Consider the following 27792-nt stretch of genomic DNA (forward strand, 5'->3'; position numbering starts at 1 on the left):
CAAGCATCCCCAGGTTTTTAGATCAGAATATTTCCTCTGTTGCAAGTTGGCTTGGTGTACACATTTAAGAGTCTTGTTGTAGGAATGTTTTTTCTTTTATTCATAGAATCAGTTCAGGGTTGGAAGGGACCACAAGGATCATCCAGTTCCAACCCCCCTGCCATGGCCAGGGACACCCCACACTAGATCCAGAGCATCATCCAGCCTGGTCTTAAACACCTCCAGGGATGAATCCTCAACCACCTCCCTGGACAACCCATTCCAGGGCTTCACCACTCTCACAGTGAAGAACTTCCTCCTCACGTCCAGCCTGAATCTCCCCACCTCCAGCTTCATTCCATTCCCCCTAGTCCTATCACTACCTGATATCATATTATTATATGTTATTATATACTATTGTTATTATATATTATTCTTATCATCTCAGTATGGTATATACATATTGTATTTGTAAGAGATAATGTGAAAGTGGTACCTGCTTTATTTATTATTGCAGTCAGTAATACCAAACCCTCCACATTCATATTATGATTTTTGTTACATTTCTTTTCATAAAACTAGGTGGGGTTTTTTTTACTGGTTTACAAAACAAAGCAATTAAAAATGCTCAGAATGTGTGCCCATTGCTGTACACTTTGACATAAAAGTGTTGGATGAGTACAGCAAGCAAGCAAGCAAACCACTGATCTACGATGGCTTGTCTATGGCTCTCTAAGTACTTAATTAAATTAGATCATTACCCATTTATGCAACCTTTTCTTCACATTTTAAACACTGATCTGAGGGCTGGGAGTAGTTGCTTTTTACTGTATTAATGGTGGATAGTCAACCTTTTGATTAATCATGTAGTTTCAAGCGTGAGTCTTTTGGAGCTCATGGTGATTTTTGAATTCCACATGTTTCTTTTCTATGGAAGTTGTTTAGAGGGGTCTGGAAGCAGATGGTATATTAAGGCACTAATATGTTAAATTCCATCTCACCCTGTATCTCCAGTTTCAATCTGTACACATTCATGACTGCTAACTGCCCAGTTTTGTTTCCAGCCTGCAGTAAGCATGGGTTTGCAGAGCCCTGAGCAGGTGTTTGTGCCATTAGCAGGACCGTGTAAATTACCAAAAAGGAGTTGCTTTAGAAAACAAGAAGCAAATTGAGGGCCAAATTCTGCTGCCATTTAATCCACCAATGAATTATTTTACTAGACAGGCTGCTGGTTAAAAGATTAGAAGTAGGGCTGAGTACAGGTAGCAAATTCCAGAGCTGACAAAGAAATGATACACAAAACTATGAGCTGTAAAACTATTAGAGGTAACAGCAACACGTCCAGAGTTTTCAGATGGAACTTTCAGGTTTGCAATTTAATCCTTTTATTGAGCAGTATTTTTTAATACATTGACACACAATGAGTGAGCAAAGTGAGTGAGGAGTTGAGCAAAATGAAGAAGATCTTTGTTTCCCGAGTCAGCATTTCCAGTATAATCTCTGCTGCCAACAGTGAATACATCAGATGTATTTGTGCAAGAGGATGTGTTTATGGATGTGACATAAGGTGCTCTGCACCCTCAAAATCAGGACTACTTTCTCTCTGAAAGCAATGTGCATCTCTGTTGATTTCAGCAACAAGCAATACTGTAGCAATGAGCATGGCATCAGAATCCAAATAGCTCCACAGACATATGACAGACAGATGAAATAAGCAGACTTTGTCCCTAAAAGTCCTTCCTGGTACTTAACCTTTTGTGTGTGCAGTGACACTAAGGAGTCAGCCTGGATCATTTCCCTTAATTTAGTAGTATTGTATGTATTTGCATTAATGAGTGTGAAAAAATGGAGGAGTGTGTGTGCATGTTCTGCAGAAATGTACTAGTGCAGGTAATCTAAACCATTTTCATTCTATTTTGAAAACAGAATTGTGTTTGAACTGGACAGAGATGATGATGTGGCATGTGACTGAAAATATATATTTCTTAATAGATGATTCAGCCGCAGAGAGTTTTAATGGCAATGAAACCGTGGGACACAGTTCCAATGCTTCAGGGGGAACACACTGCAGGGAGATGGCAGAAACCAACAGTAATGGCAAAACAAATCTGGAGCAGGATGAGCAGCCTCTGAACCTGAGTGACAGTCCCCTCTCTGCTCAGCTGACTTCAGAATACAGACTAGATGATCACAGCAGTAATGGAAAGAACAAATACAAGACTCTCCTAATTTCTGATCTCAAGATGGAACGGGAGGCAAGAGAAAATGGAAGCAAGGTAAGATGCTTCCACACGCTCCAGATATGAAGTGTGTATAGTTTAGCAAAGGAAAAGATTTGTGAGGCCTAACCAAAGGTTATTCCCAGCTAAGCACTTAATGCAATGTGTGTAATGTTTGTCACGTCCTCGCTGGAATGCTATACATAGATTTGTATGCTCGGTTACACGTATATGCACATTAAGTATCTGTGGATGTGCATGGGGGAACATAGGCATATATATTATGCTGACATACTGACCACAACCAGTGCAGTTCTCCATCAGGCATGAATTTTATCAGTCCATTTATTGAGAATTGTCTATGCTAGCCATTTAAAATATGTATATAAATATGTATCTAATGTGATGTTATATATATATATATTTACTGAGATACATATATCTATGTACATAGATGACCATCTCATTACATATCTGTAGAATGAGTTCATATGAATGCCAAGTGTGTATGCCCAAGCAAATTACTGCATGTGAATTATCAGCCTTTGAAAGGAACTGATTTGGTTCCTTCCTGATTGTTTGTGTTATGCAGGCACCTAACCTGAATTAGTCCTGACAAGTTTGCTTTAAGAAGCTGTAATCTCCTGAGGGCTTTTCTCTGTAATTTCCATTATGTGGGTAAGGAGAAGCAAAGGTGGTTATATTGTAAAGACAAATCCTGTAGAGAAAGTAAGGAAATCTCTAGAATGGTGTTGGTCATGAGGATGTACTGTAAGGAGGGTGAAGAAATAGCCTGTATCAGAAATGATCTATTGATATCATTGGTGACAAGTTCCTGGGCTTTGGCCGATAACTCCCAACTGGATTACACTTTTACAGCAGCAGTAATAGGATGTTAGTGCTGGATCCAAATACCATTAATGCTAGTCACTGGCTTTCAGGAGCCCATCACAGAACATCCTGACAACACAGATACACTTTGGATGGCCACACTTTTTTTGCAGGAATTTGAAGCAGGAGTGATATGGAAGATTACTGCTTCTGGATATATCCAGAAAGGGATGGATTGTACAAGACTGATGTCTGGAGAACAACATTTGTTTATCTATTTATGCTCAGATTTCAACACCTATCTTCATTGCCTGTGGAGGAAAAATAAAACCTTGACAAAAAAAAACAACAAATCAACAACCCCACTTTTCAACTCAAGTGCCTGGTTTTGGTGGGTAGAGGAAAGGGATTCCAATTGGGAGGTTGTTAGTCTTGGCCATGCCACTTGAGCAAATCATGTATTCCAAAACCTTCTCCATAACATCTTCATTAAAACCTTTGTATTTGTGTGGAATATTTATGCTTCCACAAATTTTCCTTTTACTGAAAATGATTTGAATAGCTCAGGTCTCATGTGTGCATTCACTCCAGCCCTGCATTTTCTTGGTGCTTTGAGTGTTGCTCAGTGAGTCCCAAACTGGCTAATACGAACGGTGTCCTCATTTGCTGCAGGGCACATTGCTCCAGTGAACCTTTTATAAGCCAGTCACCCAAACATTGACAGACACACAGGCTCTTTTGCTGGAGGTATATTGCTGCCTCTGCCATTAATCTTGCAAATACAGAAATAAACTTGATGAGGAAAGGGAGGAGTCTTAATGTGGAACTCACTCATAGAAAGGGCAAGAGCATAGCCTAATGTTACAGTTCCAAATTTAATCAATTGCAACTCAGATGAAAACAAATAAATAAATGATGAATGTATCCAACAGTGTTAAAAATCTGTTGGTTTGATTGTCATGTCAATTCATTACAAACTCCTTCTTTATTATTCTACAAAGTTTAAGAGGTCTGAATCATTCCCTGTCTCGAGATATTCTTTCATCACTGTCATCCTACCCCCTCTGTACTGCCAACAGTATGCAGATTTGTCTCCCCTTTTTGTCCTAGGGAAACTCGGGTTGATGTTTACAGTTCATTTAAGCTTATGATTTATTAGGTGCACAGTAAGGATTATTAAACATTGAGTGGAGACTTCAGGAAGAACACACTCCTGGGGATAAACAAAAATTTGTCAGAGATTTGTTAAGCTGAGTATAGAGTAAACGAATGGGTTTGTGGCCAATTTCATATTCTAGAGATGAATTCTACTCTTTTTAAATTAAAACTAAAAGGCTATTTTTAGAAGGAACAAAGCCCATCAGTGTCTTGGGCTAGAATGGGACTGTACTGCATCTCAGTGTTTTATATGCATACACGTACAGTCATTTACTCCTATTTTACCTTAAGTGATATCTTGCTAAAGAGAGGATGTTATACTAGCATTAAATCTAATCAAGGAGATCCTCTTGCTTGAGACTGTCCCCTCTTGTTCTGGTGCTAGTTGCCTAGGAGAAGAGATCAACCCCCACCTGGCTACAACCTCCTTTCAGGGAGTTGTAGACAGCAATAAGGTCTCCTCTGAGCCTCCTCTTCTCCAGGCTAAGCAACCCCAGCTCCCTCAGCCTCTCCTCATAGGGCTTGTGCTCCAAACTCCTCCCCAGCTTTGTTGCCCTTCTCTGGACACATTCCAGCAAGTCAACATCTTTCCTAAACTGAGGGGCCCAGAACTGGACACAGGACTCAAGGTGTGACCTAACCAGTGCTAAGTACAGGGGCAGAATGCTCCTGCTGGCCACACTCTTCCTGATACAGGCCAGGATGCCATTGGCCTTCTTGGCCACCTGGGCACACTGCTGGCTCATGTTCAGCCTACTATCAACCAGTACCCCCAGGTCCCTTTCTGCCTGGCTGAATGAAGAGAATGAAGAGAAATACATTTTAATTACCAGGCTGGCTTTGCAGATGCTTCCTCCAGCTTCTACAATGGCCCCCATTCAGCCTGCGGAAGTTGTTACTTACTTGAGCTACCCAGAGGTAAAGAACTGGAGCAGACATGGTGCCTACCTGAGTCTCCTTTTTGGATGCTGCATCACACATGTTCCATTAAATCTGGAGCCACAGTTTCTCTGGTCATCCTGTATCCATTCCACCCCATCACAAGCTTTAAAAATAGCATATCTAAGCTGAATATAGCCACAAAAAGACAAAAGACATTCACCCCCCATCCCCCCACTTTTGTTCTTGTAATTGAAAACTTTCAACATGTTCTCTTCTGCAATACAGCACTGATTTTTAAGAGAGTTTCTCTTTTCTGAAAACAAGCAGTTTTGTTAAACTAGAAACAGAAACTGATTTGTTCCCTCTCTGCTCGAGACGAGACAATGCTTTCAGTCCTTTTCCCTTCTCCCCCAGTGATTCTGCTAACTTTATTATAACTCATGTAGAACACAAAGTCTTTCAAAAATCAAAGCCAAGAGAAGGAGTTCAAATGCCCAAACATCAGCAGCACTTTGCAAAAATTATCCCAAAGCCTTTTGATTGTGTGAAAGCCATCACATTGAACACAACCCCATCAGCTGGGCACTGCCCAGGCAAACACAGGGATGCTGTTCACACTATTTGCAGTGAAGCTTGGAGCTCTGCTGGTTTACTACATGAAATCATTTATCACATGCCACTGAACACAGGGCTTCAGGAGGTGACAAATCTGTTTTCCATGCTGAGCAAGACCACAGGAAAGCTCACCTGAAGTATGCAAACTTGAGCACAAAAGATTTCACCTCAACATGAGGAGAAACTTCTTTACTGGAGCCCTGGAGCAGGCTGCCCAGAGAGGTTGTGGAGTCTCCTTCTGTGGAGACTTTCAAACCCGGCCTGGATGCTTTCCTCTGTGGAATACCCTAAGTGACCCTGCTTTGGCAGGGGGGTTGGACCTGATGATCTCTTGAGGTCACTTCCAACCTCTAATATACTGTGATACATGATAGGTGTTTGCCTGAACAATACTGTTTACAAGAATGATGCTTCCTTCACGTGTGAAGTGATGAGCTCCACCATCTGACAAACAGTTCTGTTTGGTAATTTTGTACATGCTGCAGAAATGTGGTCAGAAGAAGCAGTCAAGATAAAAATGGTGGTTTTCCCATCATATTTTCTTTGCAAATCTGACATCTCATAGGTAATTGTGGGAGGTTTTTTTTTAATGAAATTGCTGACTTCTTTGTGGAAGTGAGGTTTTTAGAATATTCATCTTGACACTGCTTGCTTGAAGCAATTACTTGCTTGTGCTGTATGAAATGTTTGCTAGACAGTGGTCTCATTCTTTGAAAGAATGTTGGATGTCAAAACAGGGATATTTAACAGTCTCCTAAAATCAGGCCTTTCTGATGTATGCAGAGGGAGTCACTGGTGAATTGTAAGTGGTGTAGTATTTGGGGAATGATGATTTTTCCCTTCTCTGAATAACTGGAGTTTAGATAACCCTGTGAACAAAATTGAATTCAGCTTTTCAAACTGCTAGGATCTCTTATTTGGGGGATTCTCTTCTCAGTGACTTTAGAATGCAACTGTAAAAACTGATGTTGATAACACTCTTGGAACAAGCATGATATTTCAGTGGGCAGTGTAACTTTCCTCTCTGAATCCTCAGTTTCAGGCAATGACTTTGTGTGGTAACTTCTTCTGTGTGTAAAAAGGCCACATGCTGAGTGCAGTGGAGGGAGCTGCCAAATTGTAGCATGACCTTCAATTCTGGTCCAAAGTGTTTTACCATTCACTGAAAAAGTGTTGTGTCAGGGAAAAATGGGGTTTTAGTATCTTAAATATCTGTGTGTAAGTGTGTGTGTGTATATATATATATTTATTTATATATGTATAAATGTACTGTATGTATAATGTTTTTATTAAGTTGGTATCAGGGAGCTGGTCCTCCAGTAAGACTCAGATGATCAAAGCAGCACAACTTTCTACAACCATTTAAGGCTAAACTGAAGTCAGTGACATTTTGTAAGGCTGCAACTACATTTACATAAATTTACATGGCTGGGTCTCTGTACTACAAAAACCTTGCAAAGTACTCACCTGTAAATGCTCTGCAAATGCACCTCTATGAATTCAAATAGTTCAGTGCACGTAATTATTTCAAATCACTGTATGCTTAGGTGTGGGGCTGCTGGGCTTCTGTGTGACCATGGTGATGTCTCTGCAACACTGGGAATTTTGGTTTCTAATTCTTGTCTTAATGCTTTGTCTTAGACCATGTATTTGATTTGGGAAACTCATTATATAGCTTTCTCTCTTCCACAGCATCCATTTCATGAAGTGCAGCAAGCCCACTCCTTTTGAGTCAGTTTGTCTCTTCTGCCTTTGGATAACAGGGTTGTTGTGATGCAGTATGGGACAACAGGTTTTTAAGCTAACCAGCTATACTTATGTTGTGCCATCTATTTTACCTGCAACCGGCAACAGAACAAGAGGACACAGTCTCAAGCTGCACCAGGGGATGTTTAGACTGAATGTTAGGAAGAAGTTGTTCACAGAAAGAGATATTGGCCATTGGAATGGGCTGCCCAGGGAGGTGGTGGAGTCACCATCACTGGAGGTGTTTGAGACTGGATAAGGCACTTGGTGCCATGGTTTAGTTGATTAGATGGTGTTGGATGATAGGTTGGACTTGATGATCCCAAAGGTCTTTTCCAACCTGGTTAATTCTAATAACTTCTAATAATAAATAGCTCATTATGTCTGGGATGTTCCTAACATGCAAAAAATCTCTTTGGGTTTTCCCAGATACAAACATATGCAAACATACTGACCATGAATGCCTAGGAGATGCATTAGTGTGAATTAACAAGGAGGACACACACCATTTGTCCATGTTGTCCAGATAATTGTGGACAGTTGGTCAATGTTTACTTTGTACCAGAAAAAAAAAATCTGATAGAAAAAAACTGGACATCTTCAGGGCCTCTGGATGTATGGTAGGCTAAGTTAATATGCATTATGTTTAGCTCAAGTGTGTAATTGGCTGCGTGGAGAAGTGCACAAGATAAGTAATTTTTCTCTTAGTCTGAAAAGCACAGTTTCAAACAAGAGCACAGTAACTAATGATTGCTGCATACAGTGACCTTTAATTAGAATCCTGCATTCTAAAGTGCATGTCATTATAGTCACAGTGGCTCACAATAAGGCAGAGCTTTCATGCAGTTTTTAAATGGAAGATCTTTCTGTCACTCCTTTAATGCTGGGCTTTTGGATTGTTTCTCCAGTTTTTTTCTTCAGCCTGATATAAAGAACATTGTTATTGTTATGGATCACTGCAAGGAGCTGTTTGCTCCCAACTGTTGCATGTTCAAACTGGGGTTGTAATGGATGCATTTGTGCTATGGCAGGTTAGCCTGGTGGAGCATCCACTTTTAAGAGAGGTCTCACTCGAAGAAGGTATTTAAAGATTGCAACCTTGAGAGAGATCTGAAAGCCAGAGCATATGTGACATCCTGGGTGAAGAGTCATTAGCAGTTCCTGCACACTGTTGTAGTTAAAACTTTGATTAAAACTTTGATCATCTTTGGTGGTTAGATTAGCTGTAGAATCTTTGGTTATCTGTTTTGCTGGAGCTCATAGTTACTGAAGGAAACCAGACACCACAGTCCTAGCCTCCTGACCTGACTATTCTATTTTATAAGCCCGTTGTCATCTGCCGGTGCAACAGGAATCCACAAAAATTTAGCCACAGATGACACCATCTCTGAGGACTAAGATAGTTTGATGTCTTTCTTTTCCACTCTCTCCTTTTCAAAGGTGTGATTGTATCTTAGTAAAAGGTGGCAGGTCATTCCTAATATCCAGGTCCAGCCTGCTTCCACTATTCTAACCACAGCACCAAGGAGAGGACGGTGACTTCTTCCAGCCGTGCCTTAATTGTTACCTGATGGATTCCATTGTTGCTGCTTTTCAGTAAATCCTTGGAAATAGTTTACACTGAGATTCCAAAGCAAAAATGATAAAGGAAGTGAACTGAAGGTGAAATCCATCCCTGCTGCCATCATGTGTTAGGTGATACAACGCTGCAACATTTTTTGGCTTGCATCTCACATCTTTGGTGTGCAAAGGCAGGCTCAAAAGATCTGTTGAAGTATGCATCCTTTACTTTCTCTGTGGCAAGGTAGCAGGCATGCCAGTGTTACAGTTCCTTGGGACACAGAGACACTAGAACTGAAGAAGATAGGCCACTTCTCCTCTGCATAGAGAATATTAATGAAAGGAGAACAAAAAGTCTGTGCAAGGAATTTTGTGATGTCCTTATTTTTTCCTACCCACTCACCTACACAAGAGTGAGACAAACTAGCCTGTTTTTCTTTCGCTTTCTCTTTCTCTTTCTCTTTCTCTTTCACTTTCTCTTTCTCTTTCTCTTTCTCTTTCTCTTTCTCTTTCTCTTTCTCTTTCTCTTTCTCTTTCTCTTTCTCTCTTTCTCTTTCTCTCTTTCTCTTTCTCTTTCTCTTTTTCTCTGCCTGCTTCATACACAGGGGTTTTGTAGGTTCATCTCACTCCAGACAGTACTTTTTATTCTGCTTTACCAATGTATCAAACACCTTGGCTTTACTTTCTCCTAATTTTAGAAAATGAGAAAGCTGAGAAAAATCAGAATTCTATGGCTCCAAAAGTCAGTTTGGAGAAAACAGTATAGTTTTAGGAATAAAGTAAAGGTCTTTCATCTTTATTTGCTGCTCTTTGCTAGAGGAATTATTATAGGCCACTGAGAAGTATTTGGTACCAAAAAAATGATGCTAGCTTACTGGTTTAATAAGCCTGTTCCTTGAAAAGGAAGTTGAGTTTACAAAGCACTGGCTTTCCCAGACTTGAATCTTCTGAGTTTAGGGGTAACCCATGCTAAATGGCTAAATAGGGCACTGGTACAAAGAGAAGCAACTAGAGGTGCATGAAAAAATCAGTGCAGTGCTTGTCAGGAGTTATGAATTACCTAGCATTCTGGAATGGTCACATTCATCACAGTCCTTTGTCTACAAGAACATCAGTTCTACATGTAATTCTTCCCTTTGTAAGTACATTTAGTAACAGGTTTTCATGTTCAGTGAAAGCTCTTGAAGATGAAATTGGTTTCCTGTGGGGTGTTCATTACAATGATGTAAATCCAGATCAATTAAACTGAGGTTGATGATGCTCGTCCAGATTTACATATCCATAATGCGGAAGGCAGGCTGGCTCTGTATGCATGTGAAAGCCCAGCTAATGTAAAACCGGCATGGAAGAGGATATTTCTACTATGCCCTTTTATACATTTCCTCTGCACATTGGTCAAGTATCAGACAGTGGTGCTGTTGATTCCAGATTACATGTGTATGACTCACAGATCAGCTGTCTGTCCTCATTCACACTCACCTTCGGAGTCATCGGTCCTTCATATTGAAACAGAAGCAGTTGTACCTGGAGGGGATGCAGGACTTTGTCCAACTTTGTTTTAGTGGCTGGACATCTGTTCAGACAAGAGAGAAAGCTATCAAGTGTGTCTGCAATCAGTGAGGTAAGGTGTATGAAATTACCTTTCCCCTCCCTTTTTATAGCCAAGAGCTTTGTATAATGCAGCAGCCTGGGAGCCCAAATCTGTACCTTTCAGGCAAATTCCTGTTGACTTCAACCAGGGTTTGTACCTGACAGTCAAAATCCTGTTGACTTCGACCAGGGTTTGTACCTGACAGTCAAAATCCTGTTGACTTCGACCAGGGTTTGTACCTGACAGTCAAAATCCTGTTGACTTCGACCAGGGTTTGTATCTGACAGTCAAAATCCTGTTGACTTCGACCAGGGTTTGTACCTGACAGTCAAAATCCTGTTGACTTCAACCAGGGTTTGTACCTGACAGTCGAAATCCTGTTGACTTCAACCAGGGTTTGTACCTGATGGGTACCTCCAAGGCTGGGCCTTGTGAATGTCTTCAATCCCTAACTCTTGCTTTTGTGTTTTGTTTTGTTTTTCTTAGGAAAGAAACTGTGTTGAAGTTCTGCCAGGTCAAATGGTTCACTGCAGCTTTTTCTTCTTCTGTTATCACATATGCAGCTCCTCTACCAACTAGAAAAAGACTGAGAGCAAATCTTGCTCTTGGAAGATTAGATACTATTTGACGGTAAATTGAGCAAGATATAATGGGGCAGCGATAATTGCTACCTACTGCAATTTTGTTTGGTCTTAATGTTATTTACAGCTAATGAACTGTCATTTATTTTTTTCTCTTTTTCAGATGTAGAGGTTGAAGAGCTGATCCTCAAAACTAATCTGTGATGAATACCTTGATAATTGACCACTTTCCACACCCATTACACTTCTCCAAAACTATATTGTTATTCAAGAAGTGGATAATCCTGAAATGTTACCCCTAATTTTCTCTTCTGGTATTGGATTCTGTTCTATATGACAAGTCAGCTGCTGAAGAAGGGGAGAAATGAAGTAAAGGATACTTTGAAATTACTTTTGTAGCAACATATTGTTAAGGTTTCAAAATAAACATCACTTTTCTTAGTTGTCTTACAGAAATCTCACTTTCTCATCTTGGTTGTTTGAGGGGGTTTTGGGGGGAGGTGTTCGTGGAATGAATGCCAGTGGTCTGCTGAATGTCTTGCTGAATATCTTCAAACTGCTTTTGTGTCCTTTCATTTTCCTTTTGTAGCAGTTTCTAGGAATAATCAGGTACACTGTAACCCTGAATGTTTTTTTCCAGTTACTTATTCACATAACTGGATTTGCAAGCTGATGTAGAAGTGTATAGGTCATTTTTTTTAATAGACAGAGGAAGGAGAAGTAGAATTCAACTTTAAACCAGTTTAACTATTTTGTCCATTTTCATCTTTCCTTTTGTTGCCAGTCTTCCCATCCTTCTTTTGCTGCTCCAGCTTTTTCTGTTAATTTTCCTCTTTTACCCTCCATTTATTTCCAAAGACTGCCTAGAAAGACTTACCTGAAATTTTGGGGTTAGGAACAAAATAGTAGATGTAGATAATAATAACAATTACCAGAAAAGAGGAATCATCTGAATTACTGAGTCCAGTCCTCTGGAAGTGGCAATCTAAGTAATAGATATTTTCTCTCTTAAGAGGATCTGCAGCCCACTAACCATCACAGCCTCCACGAAGTTCTGATTAATAACCTTCAGCCTATAGGAAACCACAGTGGTGCAGCTGGAATATACCACAGTCCTAGAATGATGTCCTAGATCTCTGCAACAACAAGGGATTTGCTAGGTGGATTTCCCAGATGGTCTCTAGCAGTATCTTATTCCCTGTCGAATAGGGAGTGAAAAAGAACAACCTCCAATAATCTCTGTCAGTCTGCTTGAGGTTTTTGTCTGCCATATGTTTCATCAAAATATCCTGCCTTGTATTTTGCTTCAATCAGTGACTGATTTTGAATGCTTCAAAGAAACAATTAAAAAAGCAGCATCTCTATTAGTTATTGAGGAAGGGAGGGGGTGCTGGTGTAGGTAAGCATTGAAAGCTGTGAAAACTGTGTTATGTTTATTAAACACCATCAAAAGACAGCAATCAAATAGTTTTGCAGAGTGTGTGGTAACAAGCCACTGGCTGCCACAAATATCGCAAGAGTGTTCTTGCATGGGCAGCAAAAGACCCTGGACACTGGTATCTGAGAACTGTGTAAACAGTCAACCTGTACTTGTCACTGGGCACTGATGAGAGTATGGAAGTTAAGAAAATATGCAGCCAGAGGTAGGGGTGTGTAACTGGTGTGAGCTTTAATTCCACACATTTTAGTGGTGAATGAATTCCATATGCATCTGCAGAGTTTTACTGAACTCCTGCTTCTTGGAGCTCAGAGTGTTTTTATGAAATGCTGCAGCTGTTGCATGGATCTTGGCATGATACAGCTGAATATTTCCCATGCAGGTTCTTCTTCTCATCAGCTGCTTTAGTCACATATTCATTCTCAGTGTTCCTTTACACCCATATAGTTTTCATAATTCTTTTCATCATGAATATGCCACGAGCAACTCCCTGGATCTTATGGGTAATGATACGTGTTCTTCCCTTCATATTCAGAGATAGACACAGGCACACACTTATGTATGTATTTATTTATGTCTGCTTTTTTCACCTCACTTGGTTGGCCATGATGCAAAGTTGATGGAATCACACAGATGCATCAGGAGCATATGAAGATCATCTCTCTTGTTATAGGATAGAATAGAATAGAATAGAATAGAATAGAATAGAATAGAATAGAATAGAATAGAATAGAATAGAGCAGGTTGGAAGAGACCTTCAAGATCATCATGTCCAACCTATCGTCCAACACCTCCTAATCAACTAAACCATGCAACCCAGCACCCTATCAAGTCTCCTCCAGAACACCTCCAGTGATGGTGACTCCACCACCTCCTTGGGCAGCCCATTCCAATGGGCAATCACTCTCTCTGTGTAAAACTTCCTCCTAACCTCCAGCCTAAACCTCCCCTGGTGCAGCCTGAGACTGTGTCCTCTTGTTCTGGTACTGGTTGCCTGGGAGAAGAGAGCAACCTCTGCCTGTCTACAACCCCCCTTCAGGTAGTTGTAGAAAGCAATAAGGTCACCCCTGAGCCTCCTCTTCTCCAGGCTAACCAACCCCAGCTCCCTCAGTCTCTCCTCATAGGGCTTGTGTTCCAAGCCCCTCACCAACTTTGTTGCCCTTTGAAGCACCTGCAATGACCCACCCCTAACCTTTGTGTACAGGTGCTCCAGTAGACAAGTGTGTGATTATCTTTCATGTGCCTTTTAATTAAAATTGGGATAATATCTTCTGTGTTGCTTCTGACTCCATTCTGTATTTGTGTAGAGGTCATGAAATATTGTGTTTCCTCCTCTTGTGTTTCCTGGAAATTCCTCTCGTGGAACCTGGAAACTGACTCCATTGAGAAACATCCTTGCAGAACTATTTGGAATTTCTGTCTTATGCCTTCTGCTATTGATCCCCTGGACTGTGAAGTCTCAGGATGGGTTAAAGAATCTGCATGAAAAACTGGGAAAGGTGAGTTGATTTCCTTAGGAGTTACCATGAATAGCCCCTGTATGGCCTGTCCTCAGAGCTCAACATTATACTGTGAGCGTTGCACCACCTCTCAAAAACACACATGGATAGTCTTTGGGCTTTTTGTGCTGAAGCCATGCCATATGAGGTTTTTTGGACCCCTCTGAATGCATGTGGTGTTGTCTCACCTTGTACAGTTAGTCATATACTCTCAAAACATCTTTTGCAGGTGGAACCCCGTGGGACTGGACCTCTATCAAGAATTGTATGAAATTACTAAAATAAAGGGGTTTTGAAAAATCCTGTTTCCCCCACTGTGTTGCTTAGAAGGAATAGCTGTGCTTAGTGGAAAAGAAATCAGATGAGCATGGGGCATGTGTGCCACCTCATACCCTCTTGGCTCAGCTGGGAGATGGAGGGATGAAGGAATGAGATACAAGGATCCTCTGGAAAATGCTTGGTGTGTCAGTTGCGCCTTAAAGATTAATATCTCAAGGTTGATGCTTCTGTGTGGTTCAACGGGTGCTCTTAAGAACCTACCTCTCCATATAGTAACTCAATTGATTGTCCTTAATGTCCTCTCCTTCAGGAAACACACAATGTACAGGTTTATGCAATACTGCAAACAGATATGAGAAGCTGTAGTGAAATTGAAGAAAAGACAAAACACTGAGGAGCTGAAAAACTTCCTGCACTGTTAGAGACAAAACAACACTGACTTCATCACAGATCTCACTGCTTCTCACCAATGAATAGATTGCCTTTTATTTTAGAAGGCAAAGTTATTAAAAGCCTCAGTTGATGAAATCCTTGTTTGTAAGTTGGGTTGGAATTGAGATAAACCACGTTTGCCATGACTGTAAAAGCCATTCGTATGGAAGTTGGTAATACGGCGCAGGAAAAAATTCCACTTAAGGTAGTTATTCTTTTATAAGTGTTTGTTCTCATTAATTTGCAGGTTATTTGGCATGATTGTGATCTTTGGGAAAATAGTGACAAGTATTCTCTCCTGTTCAAGGGTTACCAGGTGACGTTCCACAGTGCAGGTATTACCTTCTGAGCTCAATGTCTATGAATTGGTAGAAGTGCCTTGAATGCTTAAAGAGCCAAAAAGGCTTTTAGCCTCCTGGACTGGCATAAGCATTTGAAAAACCTGGCCTAGATGTCTGTGTTTCATAGTCTATAGTACTTAGCCCTGCATACATCTGGTTCAGGGTATAAAACTCAGGAAAGGATTTGTATCTTTATGGTACTCACTCTGCCAATTCAAGGTCATTCTTACTAGTGTAAGAGGTAAGTAGTTTTAAAGACTCTCTCCAAACTCTGTGCTTACTTTTTATATTCCTTTGTCTTTTTCTCATCCTTTTTTTTCTTTTTGGCATGGGAAATTGGCAGGGAGCATGCTGCTTTGCTTTATACTCTATTGTTTGTACGTTTCTATGTTTAGATTGAGTTATTTGGGTTTTTTTTCCATGCTTAATTCTCATTTTACAGTGATGTTTACAGTGCCAATGCCTTACATCTAGGTCTATATATGCAACTCCCCCCACAATTTAGGCTGTTCACCTGTGAAATGCTTTTGAACTCTTCTCCCCATGTGAGGCAGGCAGTGTCAGCAATGACAGGATCTTCAAACCTTTTCCTCCCTAGTGGAGAGTCATGTCCTCTAATTGTATATGATTCTGCAGTGTTGCTTTTGATGTTTGCCATTTAGCATCTATAATCCATAGAGTTAATTCAAGGTTCAGGATATACAGTTATTAATAAGATAATTCTGTGCCTGGTAACTTCATACAGCATGAGTGAGTTATTTCTATGCTAATTGTTAGAGATTCCCACATTTTAATTCTCTGGATTTACCTAGTGTGTTTGAGATTCTGAAAATGCCAGGAAGAAGAAGTCAGCTTCACGCTGGACCAGTCTGTGAGGCAAGCATGTTCCATCACTGTCTGTTAATTGCTAGATGCAGGCATGACATCATTCACTGACACTGGCCTTGTGGTGTATTTACCAGCACTGTGCAGTGCTCCTATTCCACCCTAAAATAGTGATGGGGCTCAGTTGCCTTTCACCTAGTCATCTGGTTCCCTTTCATGCTGTCTTTCACATTCATATGGGCTCCTGTCTTGACAGCTGGGTAGGTTCAGAGTATTTTAGTAGAGGCTGGAGTTAATTACACTTACATTGATGCTGTAGTCTTTGTTATGCTCCTGAGGATAGGAGACCAATGTTTGCCACTTTAAACGTGTCTCTGAATGTGGCCTTGGCCTTGCAGAGTTGGACTGTGTACAGCCATTAATTTGCTGATTGGATCATTGATTGAACTAAATAGTGAGCATGTAGCCAAAACTGAGAGAACTGCAGGGTGATGAGGCTGTAGAAGTGTCAGGATAATTGTCTGAAGCTATACAGCACTGCGATCTCTTCTGCTTGAGGCTGCACTGGGTGTTCAACTGAGGTTTGCAATTTGTGTGCCTGTGTACCTTTATCAAGCAAGTTGTTTGACTTCCTCCTTAAATACCACTTCTTACCATACAATCCCTGTTTCATGATGCTGGTACTCTATAGTTTGCTTGGCTGAGTGCTCTCCCAATTGCTAAATTTACATCCTGCTTAATAGGGCTGTGTGATTTCCATGTGTTTCTGGCAAGTGCTCTTGACACTGTGCCTTTACACACATCTTTAAATTGCAGATTCTTGTTCCAGAAGCCCATTTCCTGAAACTTACATGCTTCAGCCACCAGAGCCATGTTAACTACTATTGGCCCAAACACATGCCTCAGTGGCTTACACATACTATTTACTGGTGTTACAGCAACTGGCCACTGTGTTTACAATCCATTGGGTTTTGGGCAAGCATCAGCTGAAAAGTGTAATGTAGAAAACATGAAGAAGATTAAAAAATTAAGAGCCTTTTTTACTCTGAAAAGCAGGGGCAGAAATAAACATCTGTTTGTGTTTCATCTTTTGCAGCTCTCTGCAAAGTCCTGCTGCAGGTCAGAGGCTGGGTGTGCAGCAGCCTCCCTCTTCCTTCTTTCTTCTTTGAAATGGCTTTGTCACCAAGACGAACTCTCATGCAGTCATTTTAGGCTCTCACTTTCTCTGTGTGTTCAGCCTAATTGCCACAAATGACTTTTTACATTGCTACATCTAGTCTCCTGTGTTCTTGGGAACTCTTTCTCAGTCACCCTTATAAATTAATACAAATGCTACATCATTACTGAGAGAATTCAGCTCAAAAAAGTGGATCTACTCTGATGGTGATCTCTTTGTAGAGGATTATCTCGGTATCTCTTCTTACACTTGTGCCAGAAGCAGAAGTTTTGTTGTCTCTGCTACAATGCATGAAAGCCACTAGCAAGAGAGAAAAGCTGCCCATTCAAAACCCAGCTCACAATCTGAGTTTTGTGTTACCACTGCCTTAGTTCAGTGACCTCGTCTTGTCATTTTTCATTTTGGCTAAAAAGGCTCAGAAAGACAATATATTGACTAGAACAAGTGGGTGAGATTGACATGAATAGAAGACATATCTGAGCTTTAGAGCATGCATTTCAGCTCATTGCTTTATCTTTGATAAATTATCAAAAGGAAGAAAAGTTCTGAAACTGGAGAAAATGATACAGTGTTAGGGACACTTTAACAAATGGCATGCAAAAGGAAATTGATATAATTGTCACAGAGCAGATTTGAAGTAGATTTCATTGAATATGGGACTAGATTGAATGCATTAATACTTTCATGTAGTACTTAAGAGGCTATTCCAAAAGTTTTTCAAAGTAGAGAACAATGAAGGAAATGATCCTGTTCAAAAGCAAGACTGGCAGCAGAACACCCAAAAGAAATGTTACTGCAAATGCCATGTCAGTACTTAGAGAAGATTTGATCATCAGCATTGTTGGAGAGCAGCGAGAGCAAGGCTACTCCACAAGGGATGGCAATGGGGAAGCTGAAGGTAGCCATGGCCCAAGGGCAGTGCCCTCTCTGATAAAGACGTAGACCCACAGAACCCCACCACCTGCAGGGCAGGTCTGCTGGCAGTAGGCAGGTCACACTGACAGCCCAGTGACCAGGAGGCAAGCAGGAGTGAGTGGGCAGATTCCAGTTCAGTACAGAAAGGGCTGGCATCAAGCTAGGAGCAACCTGGGACAGCACTGGCCCCCACTTGCTCACTGCATAGCTCAGCTTCAGGGGGACTCCCTGGTCCCAGAAGAGGTGGGCTTTAAACATAAGGCATGATCATGCACTCAGGCTCTGATGAGGGTATGGATTCATGACAGAAAAGGCAAGAGGGTTTTAAGTGGCAGTGGTGAACAAGTAAACATTAGCTTCAGAGCCCATTCCTATCTCATGTGAGAGGACTATGAGCTCTCCAATGACAGGTTTCCATGGGCTGTGCTCAGGCTACAGCTGGCTATCTTACACATCAGAGATGTTTACTTCTCTCTTTGGTGGAAGTGCAGAATCCAAGCTATGACACAGCAAAAGGACAGCATTTAATTTCAAAAATTAATGGACCTCACTAATCCTACCCCAAAGCCTTTGATCCTTCCAGAAAAAAAGGATGATTCTTACCTTGAATTAGCTAATGGAGGCCAGCACAGTTTTCAGTGATCTGATCAAGCAGAGCACTAACTAGCGTAAGCCATTTCTGGTGAGCAGTTAGGGCATAAAGCATGGTTCTATAGCTCCAGTTATTTAAAGCTTATGAAACATGAACTCTGCAAAACACAAAGCTGCAAAACTTAAACTTTGGTCTCATGGTTACTGGGGTTGCTTAGCCTGGAGAAGAGGAGGCTCAGGGGAGACCTTATTGCTGTCTACAACTACCCGAAAGGAGGTTGTAGACAGGAGGGGCTTGGTCTCTTCTCCCAGGCAACCAGCACCAGAACAAGAGGACACAGTCTCAAGCTGCACCAGGGGAGGTTTAGGCTGGGTGTGAGGAAGAAATTCTTCACAGAAAGAGAGATTGGCCATTGGAATGTGCTGCCCAGTGAGGTGGTGAAGTCACCATCACTGGAGGTGTTTAGGAGGAGACTGGACGAGGCACTTGGTGCCATGGTTTAGTTGATTAGATGGTGTTGGGTGATAGATTGGACTTGATCTTGACGGTCTTTTCCAACCTGGTTAATTCTATTCTCTATTCTGTTCTATGTGCCAAACTATGGATTTGCTTGTGGTCATTATGAGTGACCACTGCTGCTGGTTTATTTTATTGTTTTAAATAAAAAACAAAACCATGAAGAAGTGCAAAAACACATTGCAGAAACGTTACTCAAGAAGTGTCAGGTTGGAGGCTGATTTATTTGCACACAAAGAGTAGAAAAAAAGAGAAGATGAGTAGGCTTCAGAATTATTTCAGGGCCTTTATAAACAGCTACTGAAATACTGGCCTTGGAAATAGCAAGTGTAATCCACAAGGTTAAGCCAAGTCATGTAGAGTTTCCTCTTGAGAGTCTTGCAGCACTTCAACATTTCTTTTTGTGGTGTGTGTCCAATTACACTGTTTGCTTCCTAATTTTAGCAAGGTTACAAGTAAGGATTATTTGTTTATTTGATGTACTAGAGTGAACACATTAGGAAAAGTTTTGGAAGTGGTGGTAGAGGAAAAAATTCCTTGTGGAATTCCATCAGCTTCAGATAGCATAGCTTCTACCCAGCCACTCAGAGCGCTACAAACTAGAATCAGCCCCCAGCTCGCCCCATTCAGGAGCCCTGTCTTCATTGGTTCCCTCTTGATTGATCTCAAGCTTTAAATCTCCCCACCTGGCCCTTAAGCCATAATTAAGGCAATTAGCCTCTGTCTCCCAGGGCTGGTTGCTAATGCAAGCCAGCTGATTTACCTCCAGAGACATTTTATAATGTTTAGCAAAGTGGGGAAAAAAATGAATAGTTGCTGCTATAAGCAGATAAAGGCAAAAGGAAAAGCAAGAACAAGGTAGTCCTTCATTCTTTAGTCATATCCTACACTTCTGTGTAAGGAGTATGCTCCTCTCCTGCTTATGCAACTGACTTCCTTGTGTTCCTGTTACATCCCCAGCTTTCCCCCAGAGAAATCAGTCTTTAGTATGCTGTCTGTTTCTAAGATAACTGTAAATGGCTCTTCAATACTGAACAGATTATTTTGGGTCACATGCATGTTATTAATCAGTTGGCTTTGGTGTTTTCCACTGCTCTGTTTCTCAATATGTTACCATTACTGTCTTTTTTTTTCCTGTAATCTGTACTTCTAAATGATCATCAGACTCTGATGATCAGAAGAGGAAGAGTGACAGGACTATCTCCTCTCACCTGTTCTGATCTGCGCCTAGTGACTGAGCAACACAAACTGGAGTAGGGAGAGCCAAGTTTTGTCTCAAATGATGGAGATAAGCAAGTTGGAGTTTCCCTCACCACTGCTTCTACCAAGAGATTTCTAATATCCTTCCCAAATATTTGCACTTCTACCATGCTCAGTCTGAAAAGATGGGAGAAGCTCTGAAATGCTATTGTGTAGAAATGAAGTAGGATGAGGAAATCAGCACAGAGAAGAAACTTTGGATGAATTCACAAAGAGCACATCAAGAAAGGTCCTTCCTTAAACCATTTTCTTCCTCTTTTGCCCTGATCATCATTTTCAGTTCCTCATTATTTCCCACTTTGGTTCTGTGCATTGTGTTCTTCTTACTTCTGTGAGTTAGGATTTAAAAAATGCTGCTCCTCCTTCCTTATAAGAAAAGACAGGTCCACAGCTCAGCCTGTAACTAGGTGTTAAAGTCTACAGAGCAGCTGAAGTTATTAGGCAGGCTTTACTGGGAACTGCTGAGCTCTTGGACCTCAATTACCACTCTTTTGCCATTGCCAAAGTCCTGGCAAGAACGGGACAGAGGCATCCTTCATCACTGTGGCTTTATTTCTCTTTACCTAGGGAGAAGAATCACATCTTTTCCTTTGCTGCTGCTGCTCTTGCAACAGCAAACTCTTCAGTGATCAGGGGTTATTGTCTCTGTTATCTCCCTCTGCTGTTACTCTCTGGAAGTTCTGAAACTTTGTATAAGCTGGAAGCCTTTTGCATAGCTTCTCTCCAGCTTCCTGGAATATACAGAGATGGGAACAGAGTGAAAGGAAATGTCAAAGAAATAAAATAAATTATCTCCTGGCTTGCTGATACAAATGGAACTCCTTCACCTGTGAATATGTTTGCTTCTTGGGAGCATAGCTCTGCACATAGAAAATGCTTGGAAGTACCTGAGCCTCTATGGAGGAGTAGAAAACCTGTTGTGATGAAGAGTGAGAGGAAGTCAAAGGTAGTGGAGCAAAGGGGCAGGTACAAAATCTCTAGGTTCTCTCTGATCGTAGTTCCCTTAGCAAAGGCTTCACCTGTAGCTGACAGTTGTAGATTAAAGGGATGTTGTTCACAGCTAAGCACACAATTTCCTGGTATAGATTCATGCTTTGGGACTTGTGAAAATAACCTTATGTTTCATGTTTGTAATTGAAGAAGAAAGAAGGTTATTGAACCCTTTTGGTGTCACAGTTTAAATTTATGGCAAGAGGGAGCAGAGAGAATTTTAAGGATCGAGATAGGAAAGGAATAGTATGAGAGTCAAGAGAACAATGCAAGAGGAGACTAAAGCAGTAAGTACTAAAGGCATAATGAATTGAAAGAGAAAGAAAAGGTTGAAAGATTTTAGGAAAAAGCAGCTTGGGGAAAAAAAAAAAAAAAAAAGGTTTAAACTGAACCAAGGAGCATGAACAGAAGGAATTGCAAAGGAGGGAAAAACAGAACAAAGATTGTGGTCATTACCTAGTTCATTGTAAATGTTTGACAAGAGGCCCACGACCAAACCAACGAATTGCATATGGTTTGTATTCCCTGGTTTGTATTCCTCACTGCTAAAGTGAGGGGATACTACTGCTTATGTTTTCCCAGAGCAATATGCTGAAGATTAAAATAGAGCATCCAGTCATGCCATGCTGACAGGAAACCCTGCTCCTCAGTCTTTACAATAACATTATTTCTTTGCATACAGATACCCCTCAGAAATTTAAATTCTACAAATAAAACAGTAGGCTTAGGACACTTAAAATCCTCCTACTCAAGGAATTACTTCACTCTTGTATCTCAGTTCCTGCTTTTGCTGACAATAACTTCACACCTAAATCAGACTTGAGAGGCCATGACTGCAGCTGTAGTATTCAGCAGCTCCTTTTGTTTGGAAAACTGGCAGCAGTTTGGGATATTTTCTGACAACAGGGGCAGCACTGCTGAGAAGGAAGTGGGCTCGTTGAAGCACAGATTGAATTTTGTCAGGGATTCTGCTGTTGTCTTTCAGGAGAGTTCCTATGAAACTCAGGGGTTTGCTGCACCCCTGCTGACATGCTCTGTCTTACCCTTCTGTCACTTAGAATCATAGAATCAGTCAGGGTTGGAAGGGACCGCAAGGATCATCCAGTTCCAATGACCCTGCCATGGGCTGGGACACCTCACCCTAGATCAGGCTGGCCAGAGCCTCATCCAGCCTGGTCTTAAACACCTCCAGGGATGGGGCCTCAACCACCTCCCTGGACAATCCATTCCAGGGCTTCACCACTCTCATGGGGAAGAACTTCCTCCTCATGTCCAGCCTGAATCTCCCCACCTCCAGCTTCATTCCATTCCCCCTAGTCCTATCACTACCTGAAATCCTGAGAAGTCCCTCCCCAGCCTTCTTGTAGGCCCCCTTCAGATACTGGAAGGCCACAATAAGGTCACCTCAGAGCCTTCTTTTCTCCAGACTGAACAGCCCCAGCTTAGATGAGGACAGGCTGCAAAGAGAGGATTGAGAGTTTTGCATTGTGATTGCCATTGTGATGCTCAGATTTACATAGGTCTTGTCCTAAATGTACTGTCTACATCAGAGGTTTCACTCTCAACTTACACAGAATAAAAAGAAATTAATAGCTCAGTGTGTTTGGCTTGTTTGGGTTTGGGTTTGGTGTTGGGTTTGGGTTTGGTGTTTGGGTTTGGTGTTTGGTTTGGGTTGGGGGTGTGTATGTGTGTTTGGTTGGTTTTGGTTTTGGTTTTTGGTTTGCAAAACAGTTTGTAGTTCTTATCAGCCAGTTGTCTAGCAGTTGTCCAAAGTATTCGTGGTAGAAATTGCTCACTGCTTGCCTGTAATGTCATTGGAGTCTGTTTCATGTTCCCTAATCCCCATCTAAAGCTGTTGATATTTAATTTTAGAACAGAAACAACAACAACAACAAAATAAACCCCCTCCAGCAAATGGAAGGCTGTGGAATCTGGGTGGAAACTGTAAAGCATCTTGTCAAAAGGTCAATATGTCACAAAAAAATTACAAGCAGTCATTTTCCAATAGTAGTTTTGACTGATGCCATTCTGACAAAAGCACATGAACTGCATGGGGCACTCTCAGGCTCTCGGCTTCACAGAGCTACGGCAGTGCCTGCAAAGTACGCTAATGCTGTCCTTGGGAGACCACTCATGAAGTTTCCTTGCCTTTGATAATAAGGTAGGTTTTCTTTTTCTGCTAGGGTAGGCTCTTACAAGAGTGTAACATCTTCATTCAAGCCTTCTGGTTTGGTTTTGGGGTTACTGTAGGAAATCCTAAAATTCTCTGTTGGCTCATGGTTTGCAGAAACCCAGACGTTTGTGATGGAGTTTTCCTGTGTGGCTGCCTCTGTTTGTCAGATTCAGAGAAACTCTGTCAGATCCTTTTAAAGCTTCAAAATAATGGTGTATGATGCCAAAAATAATTTAGGCTTTTATTGGAGTCTGTCACCACTTAGCTTTGATTTTTCCTCTCCCACAAAGGACATTGTATTTGTGCCAAAAGCACAGCAGCCACGTTTTGCAATATGACTGCTTATTGGGGGTTATAGAACTGGGGATTTTTTAGTATTTGGTTGAAAATCCCTGTCTTCCTACATCAGTGACAAGAGTTCTAGAAGTCATTAATAAAACAACATTGTAAAATAAAAGCTGTGAGAAGCAGGCAAGTCTCCTGCTCTGTTAAATCAGCTCTGCCCTGATACTCTCAACGCTGGTGGACTAGGGAGGTTTGGACACACACACTCTGATCCTCCAAGAATTCTCCCCTTCCAGAATGGCTGAGGAAGGAGCAGGAGCCTTCCTGAACTTGCTGAAAATCAGGTAATATGAGATTGGTTGGGGACAAATTAGAAAGAAGCTCATTAAGTTATTGCCTCTGAATATACTTCTGTCTTCTACTTGACTGAGGATTCTCAGTTGCCTCTGCATTTTCACTCTCTCCTTATTTTCTGAGCATATTTCTATTAAGACAAAGTGATGTATTTCAATCATGTTGGTTAATACCAGTGAGGCTAGATGTAGGTCAGACTATACTTTAGCTGAAAGGAAGATCTGTGTTTCAGAGGGTCTTTCAATTATTTCTTATCTTTCAATTATCCAGACTTCTATCTCTCCAGGTAAGTCCTTCTGGAATGAAAGTGTCTGGGTAATTTACAGTTTGCTGTACTTAGTGCTAATAAATGAAATGAATATTATAAGCAAACAGATAATATGATACAGATTGGGCTAATTACTGAGAAAGAGCGAGCAGATTGTCATAGGAGCAGTCACTGTTCTCTCAGTGACTGCTGTAAAAACAATGACTCTGCTCAAAAGACCATGTCAAAGCCGATTTTTAATTCCTGTTGTAGACAACTGAAAAGTTCTTTCCAGAGCTCACCTTGTTACCCAGAGCAAACAGAAAAGGTCTTTTAATATTTCAGTGGAATAAAAGGTTTGTATAAAAATGCCTTGTACAATCTACTCCATGACACTTTATGTGTTAGATAACACTTTTATAGAGTCAAACCTATGAAACCCTAGATTTCAGCTCTCCATTCTTCCAGTGAATGTGATGTTATCCTCACGCTCCACGTAGCAGAACTGTACACAATGACACCTTCCCATTATCAAGGGTGAAATTCTATGAAGGAGCTGAAAAGGCCAATTGTGGTGTAACAAGGGGAGCAAACTGGTCATAGTCAGATGCAAAGACGCAAGTAAGATGAGCAAATGTGTGACAAGATTATAAAAATGAGGTTAATTGGATCTTGGAATAAATGGTGAGATGCTGGATTGTATTGGAGACCTCACACTCTGTTCAGTAATGAGAAAAAATGATGGGTAGTAAAGTGCCACACACTTGACAATGTGAAGGTTTGAAAGGACCATGTGGAATGGATAATAACAGTAAAGTCTGGAAGCGAGAAAGGTGAAAGATTCAAGAGTAACTGTAAAAAAAAAAATGGCTCCAGGCACACCTCTCCTCCTTTGCAATGTGTGGTAGGTAGGTGGAAAAGAAATGGCCTTAGTGCTGTTTTGTGAAAGTCAGAGGTGAGTGTAAAGAATGTTTTAATAATTCTGAAGATAAAGAAACAGTGATGCAGATTTTCTTGGGGAAGCATAGCACCTGTCACTGGAAGTCTTAAGATAACAACCAGGCAAACAGTGGTCAGGAATGACCTGCTGACCTTATTCTGTGTCAGCAAGATGGACTGGTTGACACCGACATCCTCCCAGGTCTTCTATTGTACGTTTTGATAGTTACCTTCAGGTGAATTCTGTTGCTGTATTGGAAGAATGTTTGGTATTTCATGTCACAAGCTCCTGAAAGCAGGTTGTTAGGCAAGACGTTTTTACTTCCATTTTTATAAATCAGAAATACCCTTATTATTGCAAGGAAGAGATTAAAACAATGAACTCAGAACCTCTGTGAAAGGGTGAGGACAAAGGGGCCAGAATATATCTGTCAACTTCTCAGTGTTTTAAAGACAACTTTATAGTAATCTAAATGTTTGGGGGAGGCAGTACTCTTGGCCTTAGCCTTGGCCTTATTTGTTCTCCTTTTAGTTGATTAGATGGTGTTGGATGATGGGTTGGACACAATGATCTCAAAGGTCTCTTCCAACCTATTCTATTCTATTCTATTCTATTCTATTCTATTCTATTCTATTCTATTCTATTCTATTCTATTCTATTCTATTCTAATAATTCCTCATTTTACATTGCTATCTCTTTCTTTTCCAATCCACATTTGTTAAGCACAAAGGTTTCACCTGTGAAATGCCTACTATTTTTTCCACTCCATGATTGCTTTAATCTTGAATCATTGTCAACAGAGACATGTATGCGTTCTCTATCCCTTCCCTGTGCTTTCAGATGGTGAACTGGAGCCAAAACTTGTCCCTGGTCTTCTACAGACTAGCAAAGGAAAACAAACAAAACCAAAAATCAACCACAAATCATTTTAACCAGGCTCACTTCTCCAGCCTAGTTCACTGCAGAAACATAGCTGCGTATTAGATGGTGCACTGGGATCTGAATGAACAGGTTTCTCTCAGGCAAAAGTGGGAGCAGACTTTTGAAAGGGCAGTGCAAGACCTAGAATTGGAAAATGTGTGCTAAGGAACAGTTTTCCTCTGCTATCCTGCTCCATGTTTGTTCAGGACTGCAACTGCTTTTAGAGTACCAAAAGAAAACACTTAGCAGCTTTGGCACAGCTGCAGAGGCAGCACAATTGAGAAAAACATTCTGTTCCTTGTCTAATTAAGTATTATCTGTGCAGAAATCAAAAAAGGTAGAAATTTTATTCTTAACTGAGCTTTTGGGACCTCTTCCCTCAGTTTGCCAACACAACAGCTAGGACCACCCCCCCGCCACCCCCCCCAATTTTCCTCTTCAATTCGGGATGAATAAATACAGATTCCTGCCGTGCAGCTTTCTCAGGGTAGGTTATGCTCCACGGTTCATTTAAAATGCTGAAGCTGTTCTTGAAGTGAATATTTTTGAGAAGACATTGGACAAGGCTCTCTCTGCAATCCTTTCTTTAAAAATAAATTTTAAAAAGCTATTGCATTTCTGAGAGACATAGCTAATCCATTTTGGCCTGAATTTCTTTCCTTCACGAAAGCGAATCTCGATCCTGGTGCATAATTTATCGTCTTGGCACCCAGCCCAAACATATGTACAAGCTGAAATCAGTTTTGCATCTGTTTAACTTTATGCACATGAGTAGTCTAATTTGATTTAGTCTGATGAAATGACTCATGCGAAATCAAGTGTTTGCAGCACAAGGGCCTCAGACAGCAGGGTTCACAGAATCACCAAGGCTGGAAGAGACCTCAAAGATCATCAAGCCCAACCTGTCACCACAGACCTCATGACTAAACCATGGCACGAAGTGCCACGTCCAATCCCCTCTTGAACGCTTCCAGGGATGGTGACTCCACCACCTCCCTGGGCAGCACATTCCAATGGCTAACAACTCTCTCTGGGAAGAACTTTCTCCTCACCTCAAGCCTGAACTTCCCCTGGTGCAGCTTGAGACTGTGTCCCCTTGTTCTGGTGCTGGTTGCCTGGGAGAAGAGACCAACCCCCTCCTGGCTACAACCTCCCTTCAGGTAGTTGCAGAGCAATAAGTTCTCCCCTGAGCTTCCTCTTCTCCAGGCTAAGCAGCCCCAGCTCCCTTAGCTTCTCCTCACAGGGGTGTGCTCCAGACCCCTCCCCAGCTTTGTTGCCCTTCTCTGGACCCGTTCCAGCAAGCCAACATCTTTCCTAAACTGAGAGACCCAGAACTGACCAGTGCTGAGCACAGGGGCAGAGTGACTTCCCTGCTCCTGAAGGGCAGTAGCTTTGTGTAGTAGCTAGCACATTAAATGGCTTTCTCTTTGTCTAGAAGACCTCTGC

The 27792-nt window shown here is 41.3% G+C and overlaps 1 protein-coding gene across 2 annotated transcripts in view; it reads left to right on the forward strand.

Annotated features, from left to right (window-relative positions):
- The window catches only part of NOL4 (nucleolar protein 4), a 174918-nt gene that overhangs the window by 101394 nt on the left and 45732 nt on the right, over positions 1–27792 (forward strand). For both annotated transcript variants that reach the window (XM_054179636.1, XM_054179635.1), the window contains one exon: positions 1972–2255. In XM_054179636.1, the coding sequence (XP_054035611.1) occupies positions 1972–2255 (284 nt within the window). The remainder of the gene's footprint in view (positions 1–1971; positions 2256–27792) is intronic.

This window comes from Dryobates pubescens, chromosome 3, assembly GCF_014839835.1.
Source record: "Dryobates pubescens isolate bDryPub1 chromosome 3, bDryPub1.pri, whole genome shotgun sequence".
NCBI lineage: Eukaryota > Metazoa > Chordata > Aves > Piciformes > Picidae > Dryobates > Dryobates pubescens.